We start from the raw sequence: 23,616 nt of genomic DNA on the forward strand, positions 1-23,616 counted from the left end.
TCATTTTCCTCTCTTTCTTATTCCTATTTCATCTTTCCTAGACCCTCTCTGAAAAATAAAAAATAATAAAAAAAAAGAAAATAGAAATGTTGAGACTAGGAAGGATGCTTTTTTTTACCTTTATTTTGATTTCCACTGCTTTGAAGATAATAGTAAAAGAAGTATTAAACTGACTATCCATTACAAAAAATATAGTGACTGTAACAATTTTCTGATATGAAGATGTTAATGAAATACTTTTGCACAAAATTTTAGGTAAAATCTTAAGAATTTCGTTAAACAAACATAGTGAGTGAAAATTTTAAAGTGCTTGAGTGTGTTTTTAAATGTATTAAGGAGACTAAAGTTTGATAGGTGCATTCCAAGAGGAACTGGAAATCAGTGTGAAACATGAATATATATAGGTGTATTTGAGAATCATATTGAGTATCTTTCCATGTCTTTTCGTATTTACTGGGCAGTAATTTTTCAGAAGTTGGTAATTTGTACAGTTGGCATCCTATGTTACTTAAATCAATATGATTTAAAGCACATCTGTATAGGCAAGGGCAGACAGATACTGTCAGGGTCTTGCTAGGCATGAGCCAGGTCTGACCTGGACACCAGGTAGAGCTGCATGAGGTGGGTATCATGTCCAATCTCAGGGGCAGGGTGCAAAGTCTGGATTATACATGTCTGAAGCCTCCAGACCAGGCTTGTGCCTCACCAGCACAGAGCACATTGAAAGGAGCCGGGAGAGGGCTGTACTCAATCTGCGTAGAAGGCACACGAGACCTTAGATTCATGTATCTCCTGAAGGCAGCACTCTGCACCGCTTAATTGTTGAAAAAATTACCTTAAAAATGTTACAACTTGTTACGCATATCACCTCACATTCAAATGTAGTAATTACAAAGAAAAAAAAAAGTTTTTGTTTTTGAAAGATTTTGATCTCATGCATTTAATACCAATTTTTGTATAATTGGTTTCCCTTTCTGATTTTGTGTCCAGTTGGATTCCATCCTGAATCAGTGATGAGGGGAATGCATGTGGGTGGGTGGAATGTGTGTGTTTCCAGCACAGAAGAGGAGGATAATCCTTTCCATATTGAGTCAATCACATGAATAGGACCATAGCTCCTACCCAAGTTCTGTAGTTCCCACTGGTTGTTCTGTTGATTTCACTGGGTTTTGGATTGGGCCATTGGTTCATATAGGTTTTCATGCAGGGCTGGGACAGAATAACAGAGAGTGTAAAGAATAAATGGAACAATAGAAAACCATATATGTCCATGTGAAACAGCAACTTCTTTTCAATTTGTATAGAATCCAGGTTAGAGAATTACCTTTAAAATATGTATCTGCGTCTGAATAAAGTTGATATTGACTAAGAGGTTTTCTTAAATGATATCTAGCATTTTTAGCTGACAATTGAAAATCCTGATGTGGTCAAGTTAAAGTTACTTTTTAACATGTCTTAGAAGGGAGATGAAGGAAGATTCTTAGATCACTGCAACATGCCTGAAGATTTACTTGACCAGCTAATATATCTAAGCTGGGGTTTTCAAAAGCCTAATATTCCAGTCTAAACAAACCCAAGACAAACTGTTCTGCTGTGGAAAAAATACTGTCTAGTCCTGTGAATTTTTAGAGTAGCTTGAATATTTCTTCTTTTTTAGTTATGGTTTTATGGTACATATATGGCAGAGATAGTTCCCAGACTAAAAACAGCTTTGCATCTTATCAGTTTGAAAGGCAAGAATCTGTTTTGGAGCTGGGGACCCTGTCAAAGCAACAATGATGTGCAATTTGTTGTTCCAACTATTGTAAGTTCAACTTTAATAAATACAATTGGTACTTAGTTCCTGGCAGAGCTTAATGTAGCACCGGAAGCCAAGATCTTTCACCACTTGTTTGTTAATAATCTACTCTTGAGCATCATAAATCTAATCTGCTGATAGCTGCAGTAGTGTATCCAGAAGAAACAAAGTTATTGTATGTGGGATGCTTTGTTATTGGAAACATTAGAAAAACGTTGCTGCTTTTGCTGTTTCCTGATGACTCCTGAGGTTTTTCCTCTATGTGCATAGGATCTGTACAGTGTTATGCATTATATCAGTGAATTCAGGAGATCTCAGAATCATTGCTGTTTTAATTATGATGGGTTTAAATGCACTGAATAGCTTTATAAAAAGTACAGTACAGATACTTAGATATTTAGATAGTTAGATACTTGTATTTATACCAGCAATTTTAAAACGTTTTAGGGTTTATTTCACAATGATCCTTGTACCAAAAGATATGTATGAATTACATGCAGTTGATGTATTTGCCAGCAAGTTTTTCTGTAACTCAGCTCTATGTAGCCCTAGTAGTCGCTAAAGATAAAAAGTGGAAGGCCTCAGATAGATAAGAATAAAAAACAGAGGCATCTCGCCTTTTTTAATGTATTAAGCTTATATTATGTTAGTTCTCTGTTTTCCATAAGAGTAATCATGTTAGTTTGTTTATCCAAACAGCAGATTGGATATAATAATCTCATAAGGCAATGAGGCAATGATATTATCACTTAATTAGCTTTTTATTGTGCTTCTCAATAATGGGGTATGTTCGTGATCCATTTTTTAAATTAAAAACAAATTACTTAATGGGATAAACGTAGAAGATATGTTTTTGTCCTTTCTTGATCATGTCTTTCTTCCAACCTTCATAAACACAGTCTGAATTTATTCTGACAAAAATATAATGAAAGGATTTTCCCATTAGTGTTTGTGGGAGTTTGTCACTGACTGTACTTAGTTTGTGTGAAAAAGAAAAATCATCCATGAGTTGTGCGTAAAGTCCTATCTCTAAGGAAGTTTGTTAACTCAAAAACTATACTAGAAAGTTTAATGAATGTTTCAGGAGTTCAGACTCTACTTTTGTTTAAGAAACAGAAATTTGCTGCAGTCTTGATACCTATAGGTCTTTTACCTTACTACGTAATCCTTTCCCCTCTCTCCCAAGTCTCGGTTATTAAAAAAGAGCATTAACATGCTGGTAAAAGTTAGTTCGACTTTATGAAAATCACATATTATGGCATAGGTCAAAAAAATCTAGTTTTTGCCAACTCTTTTCAATCTACCCAGATGTTCAGTACAAATCAATAAAAGAAGAAAAATGTTTCTCAGATCTGACAGACCTTCAAAGCTCCCTGAAATCAGTTTGAGGATGTGCCACATCTCTTAATATTGGATCTTTAAGTAGCTTCAGCTTGTCATTTTGACAAAAGTACAACATTTCTTCCTAAAAGAAACATTTAATTCTTCTACCTTGCATTAGACTAAGTTATGCTTTATCAATCAACAAATACCTGGAATTATGACTGATTTATTGCTATTGTGTGCTAAAGTTCATTTGTGATGTACGAGCTTAAGATAAGATATTCTGTTTTTCACTGATGCTTTTTCCATCAGTTCATCACTCCTTGTCTGGAGGCCTAAACCATCTCTGTGTGAGGTATTGCTGTTAAACGTCTAGTTAGGTATATCTGCAGATGCAAGGTGGTATAACAGGGAGCAAGTGATTTGTGGATGTGAGCAGAGCAGAAAAGCAAACTTCACTGAGAGGGAAACACAAAATACATTCCCTCTGTACACCTATTCACCCCTTCAAGAATCCTTTTTTGATACAAAATGTTTGGTTTCTTGAAAAATGCAAACCAGATTTAGCACTTTCAAGCATATATGAGCCTGGGCTAAGAAAATTATTTTATTAAATTGTAAGTGTGATTGATTTGTGCTACACCTGAAGAGAGACAGGCAAAACAGTCATTGATTCTAACCTAACTGTTTGCAGGAGTCATTGCACACACCCTTCCAGAACCTCAAGTCTCTCGTTTGCAAGGCTTGCATGGCGAAGAACAGAATAATCCAGAGCAGACAGAGAGGGAATGGAATTATCACAGGTTGGTAACATGGTAATTTTCCTCAATAAAGCCAGGATATTGATGAATTCAATTATCCTTTAACAGCAGCAGCATTACCCCAGGCAGATTGTCAAGCTGACTTAAATCGTAAGATCTTTCTCTGAGAAACCAAAGATGTGAAAAAAAAAAGTTTGGATAAATATATATATATATATTGTGTGTGTGTGTATATATATATATATATGTAATATATATTTTTTCCTCTAGCTACCTTGTTACTGAGATGTATGCAGTAAATAAAATTTTGCAAACTGACAGAAACACTGCTGTTATTTATTTAGTGACTAAAGTTATTTTATAGCAGACTCAGACATATAAATGACTCAGGTTTTTTTGTTCCTTTCCCTCAGGGGAGCAATTTTAGTCATGGTAGTTTAAGGCCTGAGTAAGGTAGCAAAGGGAGAGCATTCTTTACAAGGCTGACTGATGCAGTTAAAAATATACAGGCAAGCTTTTGGGCAACATGGAGAAGGGCTTTTTGCCTAAGACTTGCTTATCTTTTTCCAAAATTAACAGTTGGTTTTCTAAAGGTACTAGTCTTCCCACCAGTTCAGCCTAACTTGGGGGGAAAAGACCTCTAAAAGGCTTTGAGCATCATTCACATATCAGCCTGACTTTGAGGCTTTTGTGGCTTCAGAGTAAATTGGCATCATTTTAGTTACAACTAATAGATTTTAAAATGCTATCATTACTATTTTAAAAAGCTGTTACTACTTCCTGCCTCTTTATTATTGAAATATAGATAAGAAAATGTGGGTATAGTGTGCTGGTCTTTCTTAATTAAGAAAAATTTAATGATGCCATCAGCTTCTGCTAGTGTTTGCAGAGAAGTGCATGGAGGGGGCCATTAGCTCCCTTTTTAAACTTGAGTGTTGTTTTTATGCAAGAGGAGAGAAGGTTTTTGGTAACCTTTGAAGGAAAGACTGTAAGATAGCCTGGCTGTGGGCCCTTTTATTTGTTTGTGTTGTTGTATATTTTAATTCTCTACCATTACTGGACCTCTGGTTCTGCATTCATTAATTACAGGTCTGTGCTCAACAGGATCACCTAACACTACAAATTTGATCTGCTTCAGGCATAAGCAGATGATTACATTATGGGTGAATTAGCTGAATGTCACATGACTGTTTGCACTGATTTTATGTTTACTACCTGTTTAATACTTGATCTGCTGTACAGTCTTCAAGATAAAAATTACCCATTCAGAATTACTTGGGCAAATTACAACAGACAGAATGATTTTCTGCTTATTCAGTGCAGTGCGTCATGTGGCAGCAATACTTCTGATGTGGTATTAGACCATGCCTAGCACTAGAAGTACCTGATGGTGATTTACGGTACCAGACCCTGTTAACATCTGCTATTGCTTTAGAACTATAGTTAACCTTTTTCATTATGATTTGTGGTTCAAATTTGGACAAAGATTTCCATTTCTTTTAAATGGTTGTAATCTCCAAATCTGTGTCACAAAATTTCCATCTGGTTTGTAAATACATTTGTTAACAGCTTGTAACTCTGATGAGCACAGATGGAAATGAGAACAAGAACCATACTTATTAGGCAAACTGTAGTTTGTAGAAGTCATAATTTCACATGAGTATTTTGGCATAAATCTAAGAAGTTACGTTTATCAAAGAAGAAAATTCCCTCTATCTTTTTTTTCATTTAATCTTATACACAGTCAGAATCAGTTAGTAAATACTGTTTTTCAGGAACACAACAAAGAGAACACAGGCCCAGCTTTCAGCAAACACACAGAACATCTTTTGTTCCTCCATATCATAATCAGATGAGAGGGTTCACATGGAGAGGCCCTCAACCACAAGGTAAAAAAAAAAAAGGGAAAGAAAAAGAAAAAAACATGCATGTACATTTGGAATTGTCTCTATCAAAACTGTAATAGCTCTGTTTCTTTTTGCAGTTTCCATCTGTATGTATGAGGTTATCCTGTAGCCACAGGACTCAGAAGTAAAACCTGTTTTGTGTCAGTTATAGTTATGCACTACTGTTAGCAGAAACTTCGATCTGAGCTTAATGCTTTATAAAAATGCTGGGTAAGGGATTCTAGCAGTAAGTGCTGCCTGTCGACTTGAGAACATTCACTTAGATCAAGATAAAATACTGTGTGGTGGAAAGGCTGCCTCATTTTTCGCGTACTTGTTGTGCCTTCCAACACATTGTTTGCATGCTGTTACAGTAAGTGTATGCCTTAGACATGTTCTCCAACTGCCCCATGTTGAGGAATGTCATCATTATCATTCGTAGGTTACACATATTTTTATTATTGAATTTATTGTTTTTAAACAATATTTAAACAATATTTAAAAAGTAAAATTCTGTTTCAAAATCTGTTTTTCATCACAGTTTCTATTCCCTTCAACTCGAACTAAACTGATTTCAAAATATGTTTGAACACAGGTTAAGTAGGATACGTTTTTTCCTCAGTGTATATAGGGCCATATAGCCTATTCCTAGATGAAATTTCATTAATTAGCATTGGACACCATGTTGTTTTGCATCACTTTGTTACTGCAATTCACAAATAACTAAAAATAAACTGTCCACTAAGAACTACAGAAGTTATTTTTGAAAAAGATGTGCTTCTGTAACTCGTTTCAATACTCCAAGTGATAAATATTGACTTTTTGTTATCATATATATTACTATATGTATTTAAAACAATGTACAAAGGAGAGCAAAAAATGAAAAGAAAAAAAATCTAAGTCTAATTTTAGCTATGCATTGTCCTACTTTATGTAAAAATTTCTGTGATTTGGGCAATGATTCTCATACTGGCATTGGACAATCCGTCTGAAAGAGCACAAAGTCAGCTGAAGATAAGGGAAGGAGATGGGAGAGATTTTATGGAACTGCTTATAATGTCTGCATGAATGATTAAGATATAATATTATTTATATATTATATAATGTATACTTATATATATTATATATTTTCTATATATATTATATATTTATACATATATATATATTTATATAATATATATTATTTTCCTTTCTCGAATTTACATAGTCTGATTTACTGACTGTGGTCTATGACTTACATTATTCATTATCCTAAGTTGTCAGTTCAACTAGAATTAAGTGTTAAAATGTCCCAAATACTTTGAGCAATTGCATCATGGAGATGAGCATGATGAGATGACGAAGAGCAATTGTTCAAGAAGAGCAATTCCATCATGGAATTCATCCTCCTGTGTTTCAAAGTAAGAGCCTTAATCATATACCAGTAATCATACGCTTACAAGACGGGGTCATGTTCTTTTTCTGGCATAAACATAAATAAATTTTATCTTGTGTAATATTATGAATAAATGAATATTTTTGTTTTAACGTTAATTAAAAATACCCTGTTTCCTCCAGATAGAGAATATAGATTGAGACATCCAGGACGGAAGAGAAGATTCGAGCTTCCTCCTCGGTAAAGAATATATCTGTAGATCCAGCAAATTGAAATGATGGGATAGTTACCATTTAGATCGTTTTTGTCTCTAGCATCCGCTTCTCAGGAACTTTGCTGAGAAACTGAGCCACATATTTAGCCTGTTCTTCTCTTGTCATTTTAGAAGTATGTTTGGTATGAGACCAAAATCACTAAAACTTAAGGGAACCAGGTATGGCATAGTATATATCTACAATATTATGTTGTCCCATTGGTACTAGAAAGTCCAGCATGTCATATCATTAAATTATCCTGAGTTTATAATTTTATACATTTTGCATGTAGTTTCGCACTTGTACGATACTTTTTTTTTTTTTTTTAAGAAACTTTGCTTTAGGGGTTATAATATCTTTCTTAAGGTCTTCTCTTTGCATATGCATTCAGTTAAAAATAATCAGAGGAAGTTGGCTTAATCGCTGTCTTCAAACAGTAGTTTAGAAGTTTAGGCAGTTGTTATGTAAAAGTCCCATTTTAAATTGTGAAGTATATAAATTATATCCCCCCCCCCAAAAAAAAAATCAAGTGTCAACAACACTTAGGTCACCTAGAAGATGGATGACGCACTTAAGACTGTGGTTATCTCCTTAGTGGTCTCTATCTCAACAACCTAATTGAAAATTGTCTCCATTTATGTCATCTTCAGCCTTTTCTTCAGGATTTTCTAAGCTTTCTAGCAGTCTTTGGATTGGATTGACTCAAGTGAATGTTTACAAAACTGATGTTTTCTGTCTGTTTATGTGCTGTGGAATCGTCCTATCTTTAGTTTTGTACTTTAGTGTTTTCCCGTACATTAAGTTACATAATAACCTCTATTCTCTGTATGGGAAATGTGGGATGAAAGAAAAAATAAAGCGTGATGTCTTGTTCCTACTCACAAGAAAAGACTAAGGATAAAAATGAGGGAATATACAAAGAAAGGGGAAAAATGTTGAGATGCAATTTTTAAGTCTGATAAGGTTTGCAGATTTTCATAAAAGCATCTCTAGTTATTGAGAAAATTAAATATTCTAGATAGCTTTTAAAAGTTTTCCTCTTTCTTATTTACAATCTTTAGTAAAAAGAAACGATTTTTTTACTATATTGAGCTAACACATTTTTGTCCTGGTTCTTGCTTAACAGTCATTGAATCAGAGACTACAGATTTGCAATTTTGTCTTGTCCAAATTCTTAATCTAGCATTCAGGAAAGACATATTTTGCACAAATCATTCAATACCAGTATATCCTATGCAGCCAAGCTCTATGAAATATGTGACAATAATTTTTTTCTGGAAGTGTGACAGATTTTTATTTTCATTTTGGCAAGTTAACTTAATGAGCTTAACTTAGTAATGAGTTATTTAATATTTAAGTCCTGGAAATCACTTTGATTGAAGAATGCTTAGCAAAATCTGTGGGCTTGCACTGTAGTCTTAGTATTTATTATCTTAGAAAGTCAGCTGTATTGGTTTATTTTTCTTTTTATTCTGAATAACACTGATTAGTATCTTGTTCATATAGTTTTCATGGTTATCATATTAGATTTTATTGATGCACCAACTATATCTGGCTTGTGTTTCTTATTGTGGTACTGATAGATAATTTATTTTTATGAGCATTTGAAAATTAGGTCCTTATATGAAAACTATCTCATGACCCTTGTTAATAGAAATAGTAATTGCTATAGGACTTGTGCTTGCATTAAGCTTTATAGAATTTTTCCCTGTTTAAGGTTTAAAGTATGTGTTGCTCTGCACAACTAACACATCAATAAATCCAATATGCATCATTACAATTGTTTAACTGTCAACTTAACACAGGCCACAGTATCTCACCCTGCATCAGGCTGTAACTTCAGATTAAGTAGACCCGGCCAGAAAAGAGTGTCTAGTCATGATATCAAGACTTCAGGCATTGCAAAATTCATCTTATTTCTAGCTAAGGATTGCTATAAAAGATATCGGTGCACATTAAGAGTATTACATTTTCTTTGGTTTCATAAGCATTTTGAGTACTGTGTTTTTGTTTCTAGAATGTTGTGTGATGTTTGTGCATCATATTTGGCTCCTCACAGCTGTTTTGTGTTTTAGATGGCCCAGATGACTACTCATTGCTGAAAGTTGATGAAAATGAATAAGAAAACAAGATATATTTTTATGAAGTACTATGTGCTGAAGATCATAAAAACTTCATCAGTGTTTCAAGAACAGTTATGGGAAGACTCATCAGAAACTTATCATGACTATTTTCAATTAGATTTTATTTTGTATCCTTTTTGTTTCTAGCCTATTGCTTACAGATATAAATGTATGGAATTTTATAAAATAGTTATTAACTAATTTAAGTTCTGGATGTGTTTGTTTTGAGCCCTTTACAAAAAAAACTTGTTGACACAGTTAGGAAAATCAATCCTAAAATAAATATGATCAAAAATCGGAGGGAAATTGTATGTGTCAAAAAGGCTATGCAGAAATTTAATTAATTCGTGTGGTTCTATTCCTGAAAGTTGGTTAAAAAAAAAAAAAAAAAAAGGCTTCTGATAAACCTAAGGGTCATCCTGTGCTGTGAGAGAACGTCCATCTGTCCTGTACACATAATCATGCTTTTCTTTTACATTATACACCTTATATTAAGTGTTCACATTCCTTCGGGATCAAAAAAAAAATGTCCTCAGGCTGAAGAACAAAAAAATGTCCTTCAGTCTCAGAAAGTGATAAAAGTGTAGCTAAAACATCTAATAAAATTTTCAGATTTTTGGTTTTGTTTAAACAAAACTGCTACAGCTTTAATGTTCATTTGGTTAGGGGTCATTCAAAGCTGCATCAAATGCAGTGTCCTTTTTAAGAACATCTAGAATTGCCTTCCATATGACATTTCCTAAACATTTAATATTTATGTCAGACCTTAAATCTGTCTTTGGCTTTGACATGAGCCTCTCACCAGTATAATTTTGGATGAAATTGTAAATCAAGAGAAAATTAGCAAGCGTTTTGAAGGCATTTTTTTTTTTTTAGTGGCAATTGTTTCGAGTACCAGGGGTAATTTCTTTTCTCCATTAACATCAATGGTGCATCACTGATAGATGTTAGTGGGAGTATGATTTCACTCTATACTTGTAAGATAGTCTTAAGGATAGAAGTAAATGCACAGTGTACAGTAACATATTTCCTGCATTAATTTTCACTGGTATATTACTCGTCTAACAGTCTTAATCACTGTTTTGGAGATCTGTGTATTTTTAGAATAGCACATATGTCCAGTCAAAACTAAATCTGGTTTTAGAAGTGTTTAGCATGAATACATGTTATTTTTATATCTCAAAGGTAAATTTTAGGTCTAATATTGAAATTTATTTTCAAAAGGAATACTGTAGTGACTGTACAACTTTAATCCTCCTGGTACAGTGATTTAAAAATTTGTTGGGATTAGTCCATTCATGTTTAGTTAATTTTGTTTTTTGGGTCTTGTGCAGGTAACTAAGTCAACTGTCAATACATCTTTTTCTGCTTAGTTTATACATTGTGTCAGTGTGAATGGTATGGTCAACATACATAATACATGATACTCTAATTTCTTAGTATGTATTATTTTGCCTATAACCCAATAAATATATTCTACTCTACTCTGCATATAGCAGTAGTCCAGCTAATCAGATAAACTGGCAACAGCACAACATTGCTGATTCTATTAAAAATTCAAGTAGACAAAACTGTTACAGAACACAATATCTGATTTGTATTCTGGGGATCCTCTCATGACAGGGGCATTCCTGCTTCCTTTTTCCAGTGATTTGTCACTGATTGCAACTGTACAATCTCTTATTTTTTCAAGCTCTTTTGGAAAAATGTGGTTTGAATTTTATGAAAGTTCTCTAGTTTCAGGAATCTTATTATATATAATAGTGTATTTGAAAAGAATGTGTGCCAAGATCAGTTGGTAATTCCAAGTTTAGGTTCTGATATGGGGAAAGATTTCTGTTGACCTGAACAACCAAAATTCAATACAATTAGAGTAGGAGTTTTGCTGTGCTAGTTGTGGTATGTTATGAATTATTGGTAATAATTATGCTAGAGCATAAGCAGAAGCTACTATTACTATTATTTCCAAGCCAAATTTTTTTTGTTTGTTTCCCACCAGGAATCAGAGAGTCAACGCAGAAGCATGAACTTGAAACATGGAGGTGCTCTTTTCCTGTCCTGTTGGGCTTTAAGTTAGTCAAAGCACCACAAAACTTACGGACTATAGAAGTAAATTGCATACAAGAAAATGGCCTTAATATTGCAGTCTGATAGGGTTTCCATAATATTTGGGCTACAGGGATACTTAGGATCCATACAAGGGAGGAGGAAAAAAGAGACGCATGGATTTGACATGAAGAATTTTATATTTGTGAGGGAAAACATGCAAGAAAAGCATTCATATTCCTTGCTTGTCTTTACTGCTGATTGTCTCCTCTAGACACAGCAAATGTTAACCAAAATTGTGCTGCTATTTATCAGCTGCTTTTCAGGAAAGGGGTTAAAGAACTTTCATTAACATCAATAATTTAATCGACTGTGACTTTAATAGAAATAGCGGCTGAATCATTGAGAGTGAAACCAGTGGGAAGACATTTGTTGGTGCTCCCTTTTTATCTTTAGGCATATTTCATATCTTGCATTACTTTGCTCAGTTGTGATACCATCGTTCTGGGGATCTGAGAGCTGCAGAAGTTGCTGAGTTAATATTATGATGCTTGTGACAATGTATGAAAAAGGTATGAATTACATCTGTTTTATAAAATGGAGAACTACAGTTTCAATTGCTTGTTACATTAACAAACACTGCCTTCAGACAGAAAGGAACTGCAGTGCTAAAGCTCTGCAGCTTGTTCTGTACTATGTTTTCTGGGCAAAGCTTTAAGGATAAGCAAACACGCTATAATTTTGCAGAGGTAGCCTTTAATTAAATGTTGGGGAATCAGATGAAAAGTTTAGTTGTTCATATGAATATTGAGTCCCTTCTTGTCGCTTAAGGTAGGAGGCAGGCTAAGGTTGTGCAAAGATCTTGTTGTGCTGCAGAGTGCTACACTCCTGAGAAAACATCTTGTGGTGATACAAGAGCATGATCAGCTTAGTAAATAAGAGGAAACCTTCACTTGTTTGACCACATAGGCATCTCATACTTGAGGATATAGGGATACCGTGACCATAGGTGAGACTCTCGTGAGACCACCCTTTTAGATAAGTGTTGGTGATCTGGTAATGTTGCTCCCGAACGTAGGTCAGTCAGACTTGCTGAGACTGCGCGGGACAGGGCTCGGTGGTGGTAGATGTGGAAGCTGCAGTGTGTCCTAGAGTTCCAGGTGCAGATGGGGCTGAGAGCCACGAGGGTGGCTGCACACCAAGCGCATCCCCAGGCTCTGGCCCCAGCCCCTAGGGGTTGGCTGTCTGCAGCTGGGTGACCTTGTTTCCAGATGGTGTGTAAGAATTAGCTGTGTGAGAGAGCTGTGAAGCCTCGCCGGAGGCCGCTGTGCTCAGGAGTTTCATGTAAGCTCAATTCCTTGCCCTTGCCCCTTTCCTGATCTGTGCAGATATGCCTGGGTCCAGCCTCATACTTTGCTGATCCTGCCTATGCCTTGCTCTCTGTACTTCCTGACTTGACCTTGGATGTGCCTCATCACTATGGACTTCTCAGGTGGTCACTGGGTTGTCTGAACCTAGCTGCTGTCACCGGACCTGCTCTGCTCTTGTTCAGGTATGTGGCACTGCACCCTCATCAGCGAGGTCACCGCCGTGCTTGCATTGTCACCATCAGCTCCTGGCTCGCCCTCCCTTGTGCAGCCTGTCCTTGCAGCTCCCTGGCAGTGAATTCTAAGGTCCAGGCAGCACAGTGAGGGAGCTTGGCTCTATGTGCAATAGTAATGAACAGCATAAATACAAATACAGCTTGTGGGAGTAGTTGTTTTGAGAGAAAAAAAAAAAGACATCTACAACCAGCAAGGTATCTGTATATTTCCGTACCTGGTTAGGAGCTTACATCCTTTGCTTTCACAGACCTTGCAGGTGACATCCAGAACTTCCTCACCCATCATCTTTTCCCTCTGGTTTAATGACCCATAAGATCCTTTAGTCTACATTCTGCTGGAGGGTTTTCCATTTGAGTAATGTTTATTCAAGTTTGAGGCATTCTGGTGATAAAGCTAGACTCCTGTTATGTAATGTGTATATGAACACCCTGTTCAGATGTGGTGCTTACTGAATGTTATCATAGAATCATAGAATGCTTAAGGTTGGAAGGGACCTCTAGAGGTCATCTAGTCCAACCCCCCTGCACACGCAGGGTCACCTAGAGCACAGGGTGGCATCCAAGTGGGTTTTGAAGATCTCCAGAAATTTATTGAGAAAGTTTTCACTTTCCTTTTTATTATTTGTGTTATTAATAAAACCCACAAGGGAAGGGTTTTCTTCTCCGCCTTCCCTATACAGAGGACAGACCTCAGAAAGGAACAAAAAGCCAAGGCTCCATGAAATCCACTAGTGACTTTGCACTTCCAAACAGAAATGGGAGAGGAGCTACATAGGTGATGCACAGCAGTACAGAGCGTTAAAAAGATGGCCTGTGCATCCAGAACAAAAGTTCTGTGCTTTAGCAACAATTCAGAAAACATCTAAAATGTGCTGAACTTCCATCATGGCTACAGTGTGACTTTCTGCATATCCAGGCTGATTTTGCAACTCAGTGTGACCCTCCCCAAGTCTAATCTACTAGTCTACTGCCCTCCCCAAGTCTACTTTGATTATGTTTTGAATGATTTCCTGAAGTCCTTGAACAAAAGAAGTCATCAATAATCTGTGGGTTCATCAGCCTGCTACTCTGAGGACAGACTTCTTTTACTGCTTTGCATCTGCATGTATTACATTAATTCCTGGCAGCAAATACTGCTACAAGAAACTTTTGCTCTAAGCAAGTTAAAAAATAGCATCAAAGAAAAAATATTAAGTGCTAATAGAAGCCAGCTTCTGTGTCCTAACACTTACTTGTTGTGAATAGGAAAGAAAACCTAAATTTGTGTTTATGCATTTATTTACACTGGCATTTTATTGCTTCATCAGTCCACTGTCTTCTCCCTCCCTCTCCCTGCTGAACAGCCCCTGTATTGCACTGGCCCAAGTTAGCGATGCTGATGGCCGGCTGGTTTAGAAATTAGGATCTGAAAGAATAAAAGAAAGATGACCTTCTGATGCTCGTGTTGTGCAAGTGCAGTGATTCAAGGGGTTGTTAATATCCCTGGTAGTGCTCCCTGGGGGCTCCGGCTGGAGCCAGCCTGGAGCGTTTTGTTGGGAGGATGGGTGTCCAGGCTGCTGCAGGCCAAGATGCGCCTGTCATGAGGGAAGGAAAGGTTTCAACCATGAAGTGGAAGTGCTGCTGGGTATGTGAGGGTAGAGGGTATGAAGCACTTGTGTAAGAGACTTCAGCTTTTTCCATACTGAAGTTCTCTCACTTTTTTTTTCCCTCTGATGTCTTTTGGTTTTAAGCGGGGTACACTAGGCAAGGAGATAAGGCAGTTTGAGTGTAACTTTACAGAAGACTATTCAGAGCCTGTGAGGCCAGAATTGCTTGAAAAAACAGAAATTAAGGCCTATGTTTTCTCTTGGACAGTTTGCACAACCGGCTTCACATGAACTGCTTTCTTTGGATTTGTTAGCCTGACAGTGCTGGGAAATTAGCCCAGCCCTTCTGACTTCTCATCAGTTTCCTGACTGTTGGAACACAAACTTGTATGACAGATTGCATCCAGCACAGTAGTAGTTAATGGAAAATAGAATGCTTTGACATTCGCTTCTGGTGGGCTGTTCTCTGGTGTAAAGGCTAAACACCTTTTGTCCTCCATAGGAGTTCGCTTACGGAAAGCTTTTGCAAAATCTGTAGGTTTCCAAATTTGTTTTCTGAGGCTGTGGTTTGCTTAATTTCTACATTCACTAGCCAAGAAATATTTTCAAGAGTGATTTGTGATTTTTTAAGTCTCTAACAGATGTCTCAAACAAGGCTTTATTTCTCAGAAGCTGCTGAGCGTCTGTCTTCTTTTGCTAAAGCAGATGTCCTTAAAGTTTTTGCATTAGAGCAATAGAAATGAAGGCACCTAAAACATTGCCTGCTTTCCTGAAAAACTGGGCTAGGCACCGCAGAGATGCACCTTACAAAACAGCCTTGGTTAAAATTGAGGGTTCAGGGGGAAGGGTGAGGAGAGTGAGAACAAATACAGTAACAGCCTATGATTAGAAATCTTAACAATGACAGTGAGTTCAGTTTAATTCCTATCTGCTTAAAAGCAGGCCTGGGGAAATGCTGTGCTTAGAAATGCCCTGGAAAGTGCAGCTGGTCCATGCGCTTTATCTTGAAAAGCAAGGGATCTTTCCCATTTTGCAGTAACACTGCCATTTACTGGGCCATACCACTAGCAATTTGCAACAATGGGAGGGGAAAAAAAGCTGCCATTTGACCTAGAATGCAATTTTCAACTAATTAATAAAGTGACCATTAGTGCCCGAGGGGATAATAACAGGAATAAGAACAAATTACTAGGGGGTGCAAAGGAGGCTTGGGCATTGTATTGCAAATTTCTTATGGCACTATTCTTCTTTTTTTTCTCACTAATACTTTTAAAGTGCCCCCACTCAACACTTGCTCCATGTAGGACCCTTGCAAACCACATAAGAATTAGCCCTTCAAAGATCAATCAGGATCTAATTGTTGTTAACAAAGTGCCACCTGGAGAGAAATGTTACAATATACCTTCATTACAAAGCATTCAATCTCTCTCACACTCACAAGTCCTGGCTACAGTATAGACAAAAAGAAGCAGTTGCTAGCATTAAGATCAGGCACCTGCAATTGCTCGTAAAACGCTGCCAGTCCCTGCACAAATATGTCCCTGGCATTTCATGAGCTTCGTCAGGACTGTTCTGCTTATGCTTCCTCCAGGCAAATCTTGCTGTGGACCCTCTGTTTGCACTGCTTTAACGTATCGCCTCAAACTCATGGGGATGTTAGGCAGAGCAACTGCAGCGTGTGCTCTGATCTCTCCTAGGCGTTGGGAACTGTTCTCAGTGGGGAATTTTTGGTGTGTTGTGCCCTCCTGCCATCAGTGTGCCACAAGCAAACGTTCAGGAAAGCCCCAGTAAGCTGATTTTGAATGGCACACTTTCATTTCTGGTAAATGGCTTTCCCTGGCCTGTCAGGGTTTAAACTGTAGGCATAGCTCATCTGCTGCAGGTCCTGACTGTGCAAGGACTCTGCAGCTTCACCGGTTGAAATTCAAGACAAGTCTCACATCGCCACTTCTTGCATACTTACCTGGGGCTACATTTACACAGTAGTTTAAGTCAACCGATACTACTGTTGTTGTCTGTTCCTCCCTCCGCCTGCTTGCTTGTGCTGGCACTGGCATTCCTCTGACATCCTAAGCTGGATCCAGATCCTAAGCCAATAGAAACTCTTTTTTTAAAGCTCATTTAATTTTTCTACTGGTTTAATGCACTGGACTGATTTACCCTGTGGTCACCAAGGGTCCTGTTGCAAGGGCAGCTTTGGGATCTCGTAGCTGATTTACAGTGTCCATTTAAGTGAGCTCCTGCTGGCCGAGATGTCTCTGCATGTCTGCCCAATGCACGTCTGACTGACAGGCAGCTAGTGGCTCTCCCTCCCTTGGCATTTTCCAGTCCTGGGAGCCAGGACTTGGCTGGCCTGGCCTGCCCTTCCGCTGCTACGCTAAGATCTGCATGTTCAACCTTGGGGCAGCTACCACATGCAGCTGACGTGCAAAGAGGCTTAATGCAGGGCTCCTTAGCTCTACCGCCAGGTAAATGGGCCAAGGCCAGAACCAGGTGTGTGTGGAGGGGAGGGATGATGAGGCCGCCTAGCTGAGTTTACCTCATAGTAAAGTAAGAATGTTTTTTTGTTTTTCTTCACTGGGAGCAGTTTCTCTGGTTTCTCTGAGCTCTCGGCTGATTGTTAGAATGCTGTGTCTGGTTTGGGTGGTTCACAGCTATCCTGCCCTACAGTCACCACTCTTACTCATTAAGATACAGTAGTTACTTTCTTGTTAGAACAAAACAAGTCAGCTGTCATACTGGTTCCCAGGTTTTCCCTCTGCACAGCCCTTTTCTGCCAGCTCAGTCTCCAGAGAAATCCTGATCTGCTTGTGCACAGTACAGCATGCTGAGTAAAGCAGAGCAGGAATATTGAACCTGTTTTGATTTGTGGCCTCCTAAAAATCTCCAGTGGGCTACTTTACAGCAAACCAAAGGCTATTGCCAGCAGGCCTGCTTCGCATGTGCTTTGTTTGCAAAGTCAGGGAGTTGTCTTGACTGAACGCTAACCTGATCAAGGAACTAAACATAATTACTGGGTTTCAGAATTATCAGTTCCCAGGTCTGTCTGCTGTGCGTCTGCACAAACACCAGCACCAGCACAAAAGAGGGGCAGAATTAAACAGCTAGGGGCAGTTGAGCAAACACAGGACCTAACCTTTTGCGAAGACTTGCTCCGTATGAAGGTGAGCCCAGCCTCTTTTCCCAAAGGCCAAAAGTCATTCTTCGGGTGCTGAGAGCACACATAGAAAATGAGTGATGTAGAGAACAGTTTCTCTCTGGGTCCTCCTCCTCCTTCCTTTAGTTTACTGCTGGCATATTCAGTCCTTGCTGGCTCCTTGGCTGACAGTTGTAGTAACTGCCATAGTTGCTGTGGAACTGTCTGTGGAAGCAGGCCAGCGGGGCAGGTGAGGGCAACGCCGCCATCTCCAGCCGTTCCCCAGGGCAGGCACTTCATTAGTGTGTTTAATTCCAGCTATGTGCTTCCTCTCCCTGCACTGTCAGCCTCATTCCAGTCGTTCCTCTGTAGCCAGGAATTTGGTCAGAGACTCCATTTGTTGGCTTGTGCGTCATGTTTGTGTCCGTGCTAAAGAAGCAAAATCCTTAGCTCTTGCATAGTGTGTGTTACACAGGCAAGTCACAGAGAATGGCTTTGCTGAGGGCAGTTCATAACGGTAAATTGGCAGAGGCTTCCAGGAGTTTCTGTGAAGTTCATGCAGTCTTAAGAGACAGACCAGCTCCCTGCCCTGGCGTGCTATGTCCAGGAGTTTTCTGTGGGCTCCACTCCAAGAAGTGGTGCTTGTTAGATGCTGCTGACGGGTCCCTCAGTTCTGCACTAACCTGACAGAGCTCTCAGCCATGGGAATGCCTGGGTTGTGGCTACCCTGCAGGGCCAGTGTGGCTGGTGCATCAGTCTGGCTGGTGCTGTCTCAGTTTGGGTTCAGTTAGTAGGCAATGTGGATCCTAGCGAAACTTTTTGCAATACATACATTTTTTGATATAAAAGCACTAATAACCTAACCTGATTATTTGTAAACATGGGATTAGTCTTTACAAACACATGAAGAATGTCAGCCATCTGGAGTCTAAAGTATGCTCTTTTTTTTTTGTCCACAAAAATGCTAATATGAGTTCCATCAGTAGTATGGCATTAATCCCAGACCTGATTGACCAAAGTGATTTGGTGTGCCAGGGAACAAGCTGTGACAACCAGGTGCTTTTTAGGGGACCTCTCAGTCAGTCAGTTGGCTGCATGTCTCGGTAGCACCTGGAATACTTTTATAACAGTGATAGCCCATTACATGCAGAAACTATAATTGTGCCGACTGCTCCATAGCATGTTACAAAGATAACGTATGGTGGGTGTAAACATTGCAAAGCTGTTCAGAATATGTTACTAGTAACAATTAAAAACCTAACCTCAGGAGAACGTTTGAGTCTGCTATTGCAGAGCCAGAGAGCCTGCAAAACCAAGAAACTGAAAGCAAGACAAAACTGCACGAGATTATAAAAAGGCAGTGTCCAGTGTCTGGTTGACCAGAAAAATGAAGACATTACTGCTTAAAAATGGTAGGTTTTGTAAAGCCTTCTAACTCACCTCTAAACAGAGCTTCCAAAATTGCCATGAAAATGTACCCAGCCCAGCTACAAACCTTCTTACCTACTCTTTGCCATAGAGAATGATAAAGAAAGATAATAAAACTATAGTAGCATTTTGCATTTTTTTTCCTTCCCACAGTGGGAGTTAGAAATTAACCTTTGGAAAGCAGTAGCCTTTGGAAAGTGGTGACTGTAGTGAGGCAAAACAAAGGCAGAGAAGAGGAGAAAGAGCTAAGCTTGTATTTTGATAAATGTGCCTGTGCATGTTGTTCTGAGGATTGGGAAGCATGATGGAGAGATGGAAGAAATTGCTTCTTTCTTCCTCTTTCTCCTTCAGCCACCTGCCCAAGCCACTATATGCACCTCTTTAGAGATATATTCTCTGATAAAGAAAACCATATACCAAATCAGACCAATTCTCCTGTGTCGTTAAAGACTTCATATGTTAAATGTCATTCCAAATGCCCTTAACTAGAAGATGCTGTATATACTCACCTTGCAGCAGCTTTGTAAATGGTCTGCATTAACTCTGCAATTTAAACGCATACTTTGGATTTTTCTTTTGGAGTTCATATATCTTTCTCCATCTTCAGAAGTAAGAAATGTGTTGATTATAAAGGAGCTGTGCTGATTTAACCTAGGTGAAGATTTGTTAAACGCAACATAAGTATTTTTGAAGTAAGTAGTCTTTGGGGCAGAGAGGTTGCACTGAGCTAATATGTATGCACAGGCTTTGCTTACATGTGATGGAAGAAAGGAAAAAGGCATCCCCTATGACCAGAAGAAACGCCCCCCAAATATCACTGAAAGAGATGGGCTTCTGGCAGCACAGTCCCAAACTTGCATATTTCCCAGAGCATAAGATTGGTAGCTCTCAGGAGCCTGAGGCCCCTGTCCTTGAAATGAATCACAAAAGGTTCAGCTACTCAGTCTTTTCAGCTTAAAAGTGTCCTTAAAAGGCTTTACTAGAATTACAGTGCATGTTGTCAGAAGTCAGCAACAAGAACAGGTGCTTGGGATTCCTTGCTGCTCAAGCAGAAATCTGTAGTTCAAATGCGATAACATATCCAGCCATGTAGATATGTCATTTCTAAGGGAGTTCTTATTGAACGCTTGTTTTCAGAGTTGAAAAGTACCTAATTTGCCTTGCTGTAAGACGTCTCATCGGTGAGGTGTGGAACAAAGAGTTAGGAAAGCCAGCTAATTTTCTTGCATGTTCCTAAGCCTATCATTTACTTACTCAGTGACCTTGGTCAAGTCGTTCCAACTTCTTTTGCTACTGAGGTTCATCTGCTGGAGCAGAGACTATCATTCTCTAAAAGTCTCTATGAAGCTTAGATGCATTGGGCACTGATCATGGTAGTGGATGGCCCTTAACTGCCACTGGAATGTTGCCCACAATAGCTGTAATGGTGAGGCCAAATACTGAGGAGCACAAACCCAGGAGCTGCTTTGACAATAGGGGAACTAGATTGTCCGTGCTGCTGTTTGCTTATTGTTAAAGCAAGGCAGACAATATTTGCTTCTCAGAAGTACTGTGGGAATTAATTAAATCTTCAAAAAGGAGTAGGGAATCCCTGTGTGAATGGGCTGTAGGTCTGAAGAGTATAAATTTATATATATGTTTTCCTAAAATCTGTGGAGAAACTATGAATTCATGTTGGAGCATTCTGGGTTGTCCAGACTGCAAGCCTCTGAGCAAATTCATGCTCCCCAAAGAAAGACACAAGGAACAGAGACACAAGAGTCTGCCATGCCCAAAACAGCTTGGCAGTCCCACAGGAGCAAAAAACTGGCTTCACTGAGGGTCTGTTCTTCCATTAACACAAGAGACGTGAGTCCCATTAGCGTTAAAGGGAGGTGCCTGCTAAACTTTCCCACGCATTAGCGGAGGGAGAGACTTCTAAAGGTATTAGGAGGTAACAGACGGTTGTTGCTGCACATGTTCACTTTCTTCATTATTTGCCTGTGATATATACCCATGCTTACACCGTTTAGATATATCTCCTTGATATCTTGCTATCTGTCACAAAGAGACATCCTGAAGCTGTCCAACATGCTTTCCCATAATCTTCAATGCAAGACTATGAATATAAAACTTGCCTCTTACCTGTTTGCATACTGATTCCCTAAGACCCAAATCAATCTATTGTTGATTTCCAGGACTGTAGTCCCCTTTGAGTCCTATTTTTTTACTGAATGCTCGTCAGCAGGGATATGTGCCTGATTTTTTTTTCCTGTGGCTGTAAAATTTGTTGTCCTTTGTAGCAATCTTTAAAGTTTACTTGTGGGCTGAGGAAAGTTATACCCTCTATAACAATGTGTTGTGGGGGTTTGTTTAATCCTGTAGGGCATTTGGTTGCATTCGCCTGGGGGAGGGATGCAGACAGAAAAAGCTGTAGAAATCAATGGAACTGGCGATCTAGTCCTAGAAGGTGGCAATCTGTTAATTAGTGTTCTTGGGAAAACCTGCTTGTGATGAAAATAAAGCCCCATCGTTAAAACCCACTGCATTTTCCTTTTCTGCCGCTGAATGTTGTTAACAATGTTGCACTCTGGTTAAGTAAAAATCTAAAACTGCAGTGAAGTGTTAGTAATCGGTTCCTGAGCAGATTCCCTAATGCTATTCACTTTTCCCTGCTAATCTTCCTGTGTGAGTTATAACAATGCAGCACCAAATGAGAAGGAAATGTCAGGTTATGTTTCAGGGCCAGCCTCCTGCCCACCCTCCATCTGTGCTGATGTCAGTGCTTATTGGAACATATGCTGCCTGTTGCTCACTGACCATCTGTTAGCTGAGCTGATGAAGTGTTCCCGTTGCTGGGACAACGCGGCCCTTGATTGCCACTGGCACCGCAAACATTTTCCGCTCAGGTTTCACTTTTATCTGTGCTCTGGAATGGCAGTCCTGGCTTGGTATGGGTTGCCCTGGGCCTGCCTTTTCCTTCGGCTCGCCAGAGGGAAGCAGTTGCACTCGGAATTCAAGTTTCAAGTTTTAGGGCAAATGAAAAAGGCTGCGTACTACTGCATACATGATGCCCGTGGTAAACTGTGTTACAGGCTTAAGATCTAAGGGCAAGCACACTTGCTGATAGGAGCCCTGTGTCAGTGGCAGGGGGAACGTCTATGGCTCACAGCTCCTGGTGTTCATAAAATGTGGTTGTTAAGAGCTGGTAGACTGTAACTGGCTCAGTGCAGAAATGCTTGTAGCCATGAAGGCTACAGAGGTATTTGGGGAGCCAGGCAAAGGGCTAGAGATGGGCAGCTTTTCCCATGGATGAAAGTAATTTGTGCTGTAATTACTGTATTTTAGGTTTGCATCTGACATCAACAAACCTTCAGGGACACAACTGAATACTATCACATGTACTCATTCCTTCAGCTCATTCTGTAGAGAGAAAGAGATGTTAAGCCACAGTGGCAATAATATAATTTCACCCACATGCACCCTCTTTGCAGCTCTGTCTGATGAGCTTTCCCTGTCTCTTAAAATGTCTTCAAACATTAATCAATCCTCATGACAAGCCTATGGGGCTGGCAGGTGGTATTTCCTTTTTAAGGAAGAGAGAAGCAAAGTGTGAGAGCTGGCATGAGAACCGAGGCATGCCTACCTCCCAACCCCTGCCTGCTGAGATCACTAGACCATGTTGACCTTCATTATATGCTGAGAGCCCAGCTCAGCTGTGATGCCAACAGAGCTGCATACCAGAAATGAGGGCCAAGCTGACTGTATCCTTTAGTTCTTTTAGTATTATATGTGAAAGGAAAAGTATCTGGTAATTCAGCTTTTTTGGTGAAGATGACTCTGGTGAGTAACTTCCTCCAGTTACCTCAGCAAGGCTCTGTGCTGAGGTAACTGGAGGAAACTTGATGGCCTTTGGAGTGAGAGCAGTCTGGATGCTCAGTAGTGTTAAACTCTCTAAGTAGAGAAATGTGTTGGCCTCTTATTTTCTGTTTTGGTATTCTTCAGTATTTTCTGCAGTGCTGACTCTGAAGTTTGTCCCCTGGCAACATCATTTACTTCCAGGATCTCTCAGCCCCAGCCCTTCCATCCGTCTTCTTTTTCTTCTGCCCACAGCCTTGCCTCTTTCCTGCATTTCCAGAATCTTCTTTCATATATGCTGCCACATTCTAGGCAAAAAGTGAACTTCTTCCTATTTAGCAAAAAGTGAACTTTTTATATTTTCTTTCCTACAGGCTTTAAGTCTTCTCCTACAACCTTCCCTATCCATTTTTTCTGTGGCCTTCACTCTAGCTAGCCTTTCTGCTGGCTCTTCTCACTT

The 23,616-nt window shown here is 39.1% G+C and overlaps 1 protein-coding gene across 1 annotated transcript in view; it reads left to right on the forward strand.

The window, feature by feature from the left end:
• FAM120B (family with sequence similarity 120 member B) overlaps positions 1-9,817 on the forward strand; it is a 40,844-nt gene extending 31,027 nt beyond the window's left edge. Inside the window, exons 7-10 of the mRNA XM_010216340.2 lie at positions 3,816-3,924; positions 5,658-5,771; positions 7,326-7,383; positions 9,473-9,817. Of these exons, the coding sequence (XP_010214642.2) occupies positions 3,816-3,924; positions 5,658-5,771; positions 7,326-7,383; positions 9,473-9,485 (294 nt within the window). The 3' untranslated portion in view covers positions 9,486-9,817. The remainder of the gene's footprint in view (positions 1-3,815; positions 3,925-5,657; positions 5,772-7,325; positions 7,384-9,472) is intronic.
• The last annotated feature ends 13,799 nt before the right edge of the window (positions 9,818-23,616 follow it).

Source organism: Tinamus guttatus, unplaced genomic scaffold, assembly GCF_059628265.1.
Source record: "Tinamus guttatus ecotype Peru unplaced genomic scaffold, ASM5962826v1 Tinamus_guttatus_pri_ptg000601l, whole genome shotgun sequence".
In the NCBI taxonomy this organism is placed as follows: Eukaryota; Metazoa; Chordata; class Aves; order Tinamiformes; family Tinamidae; genus Tinamus; species Tinamus guttatus.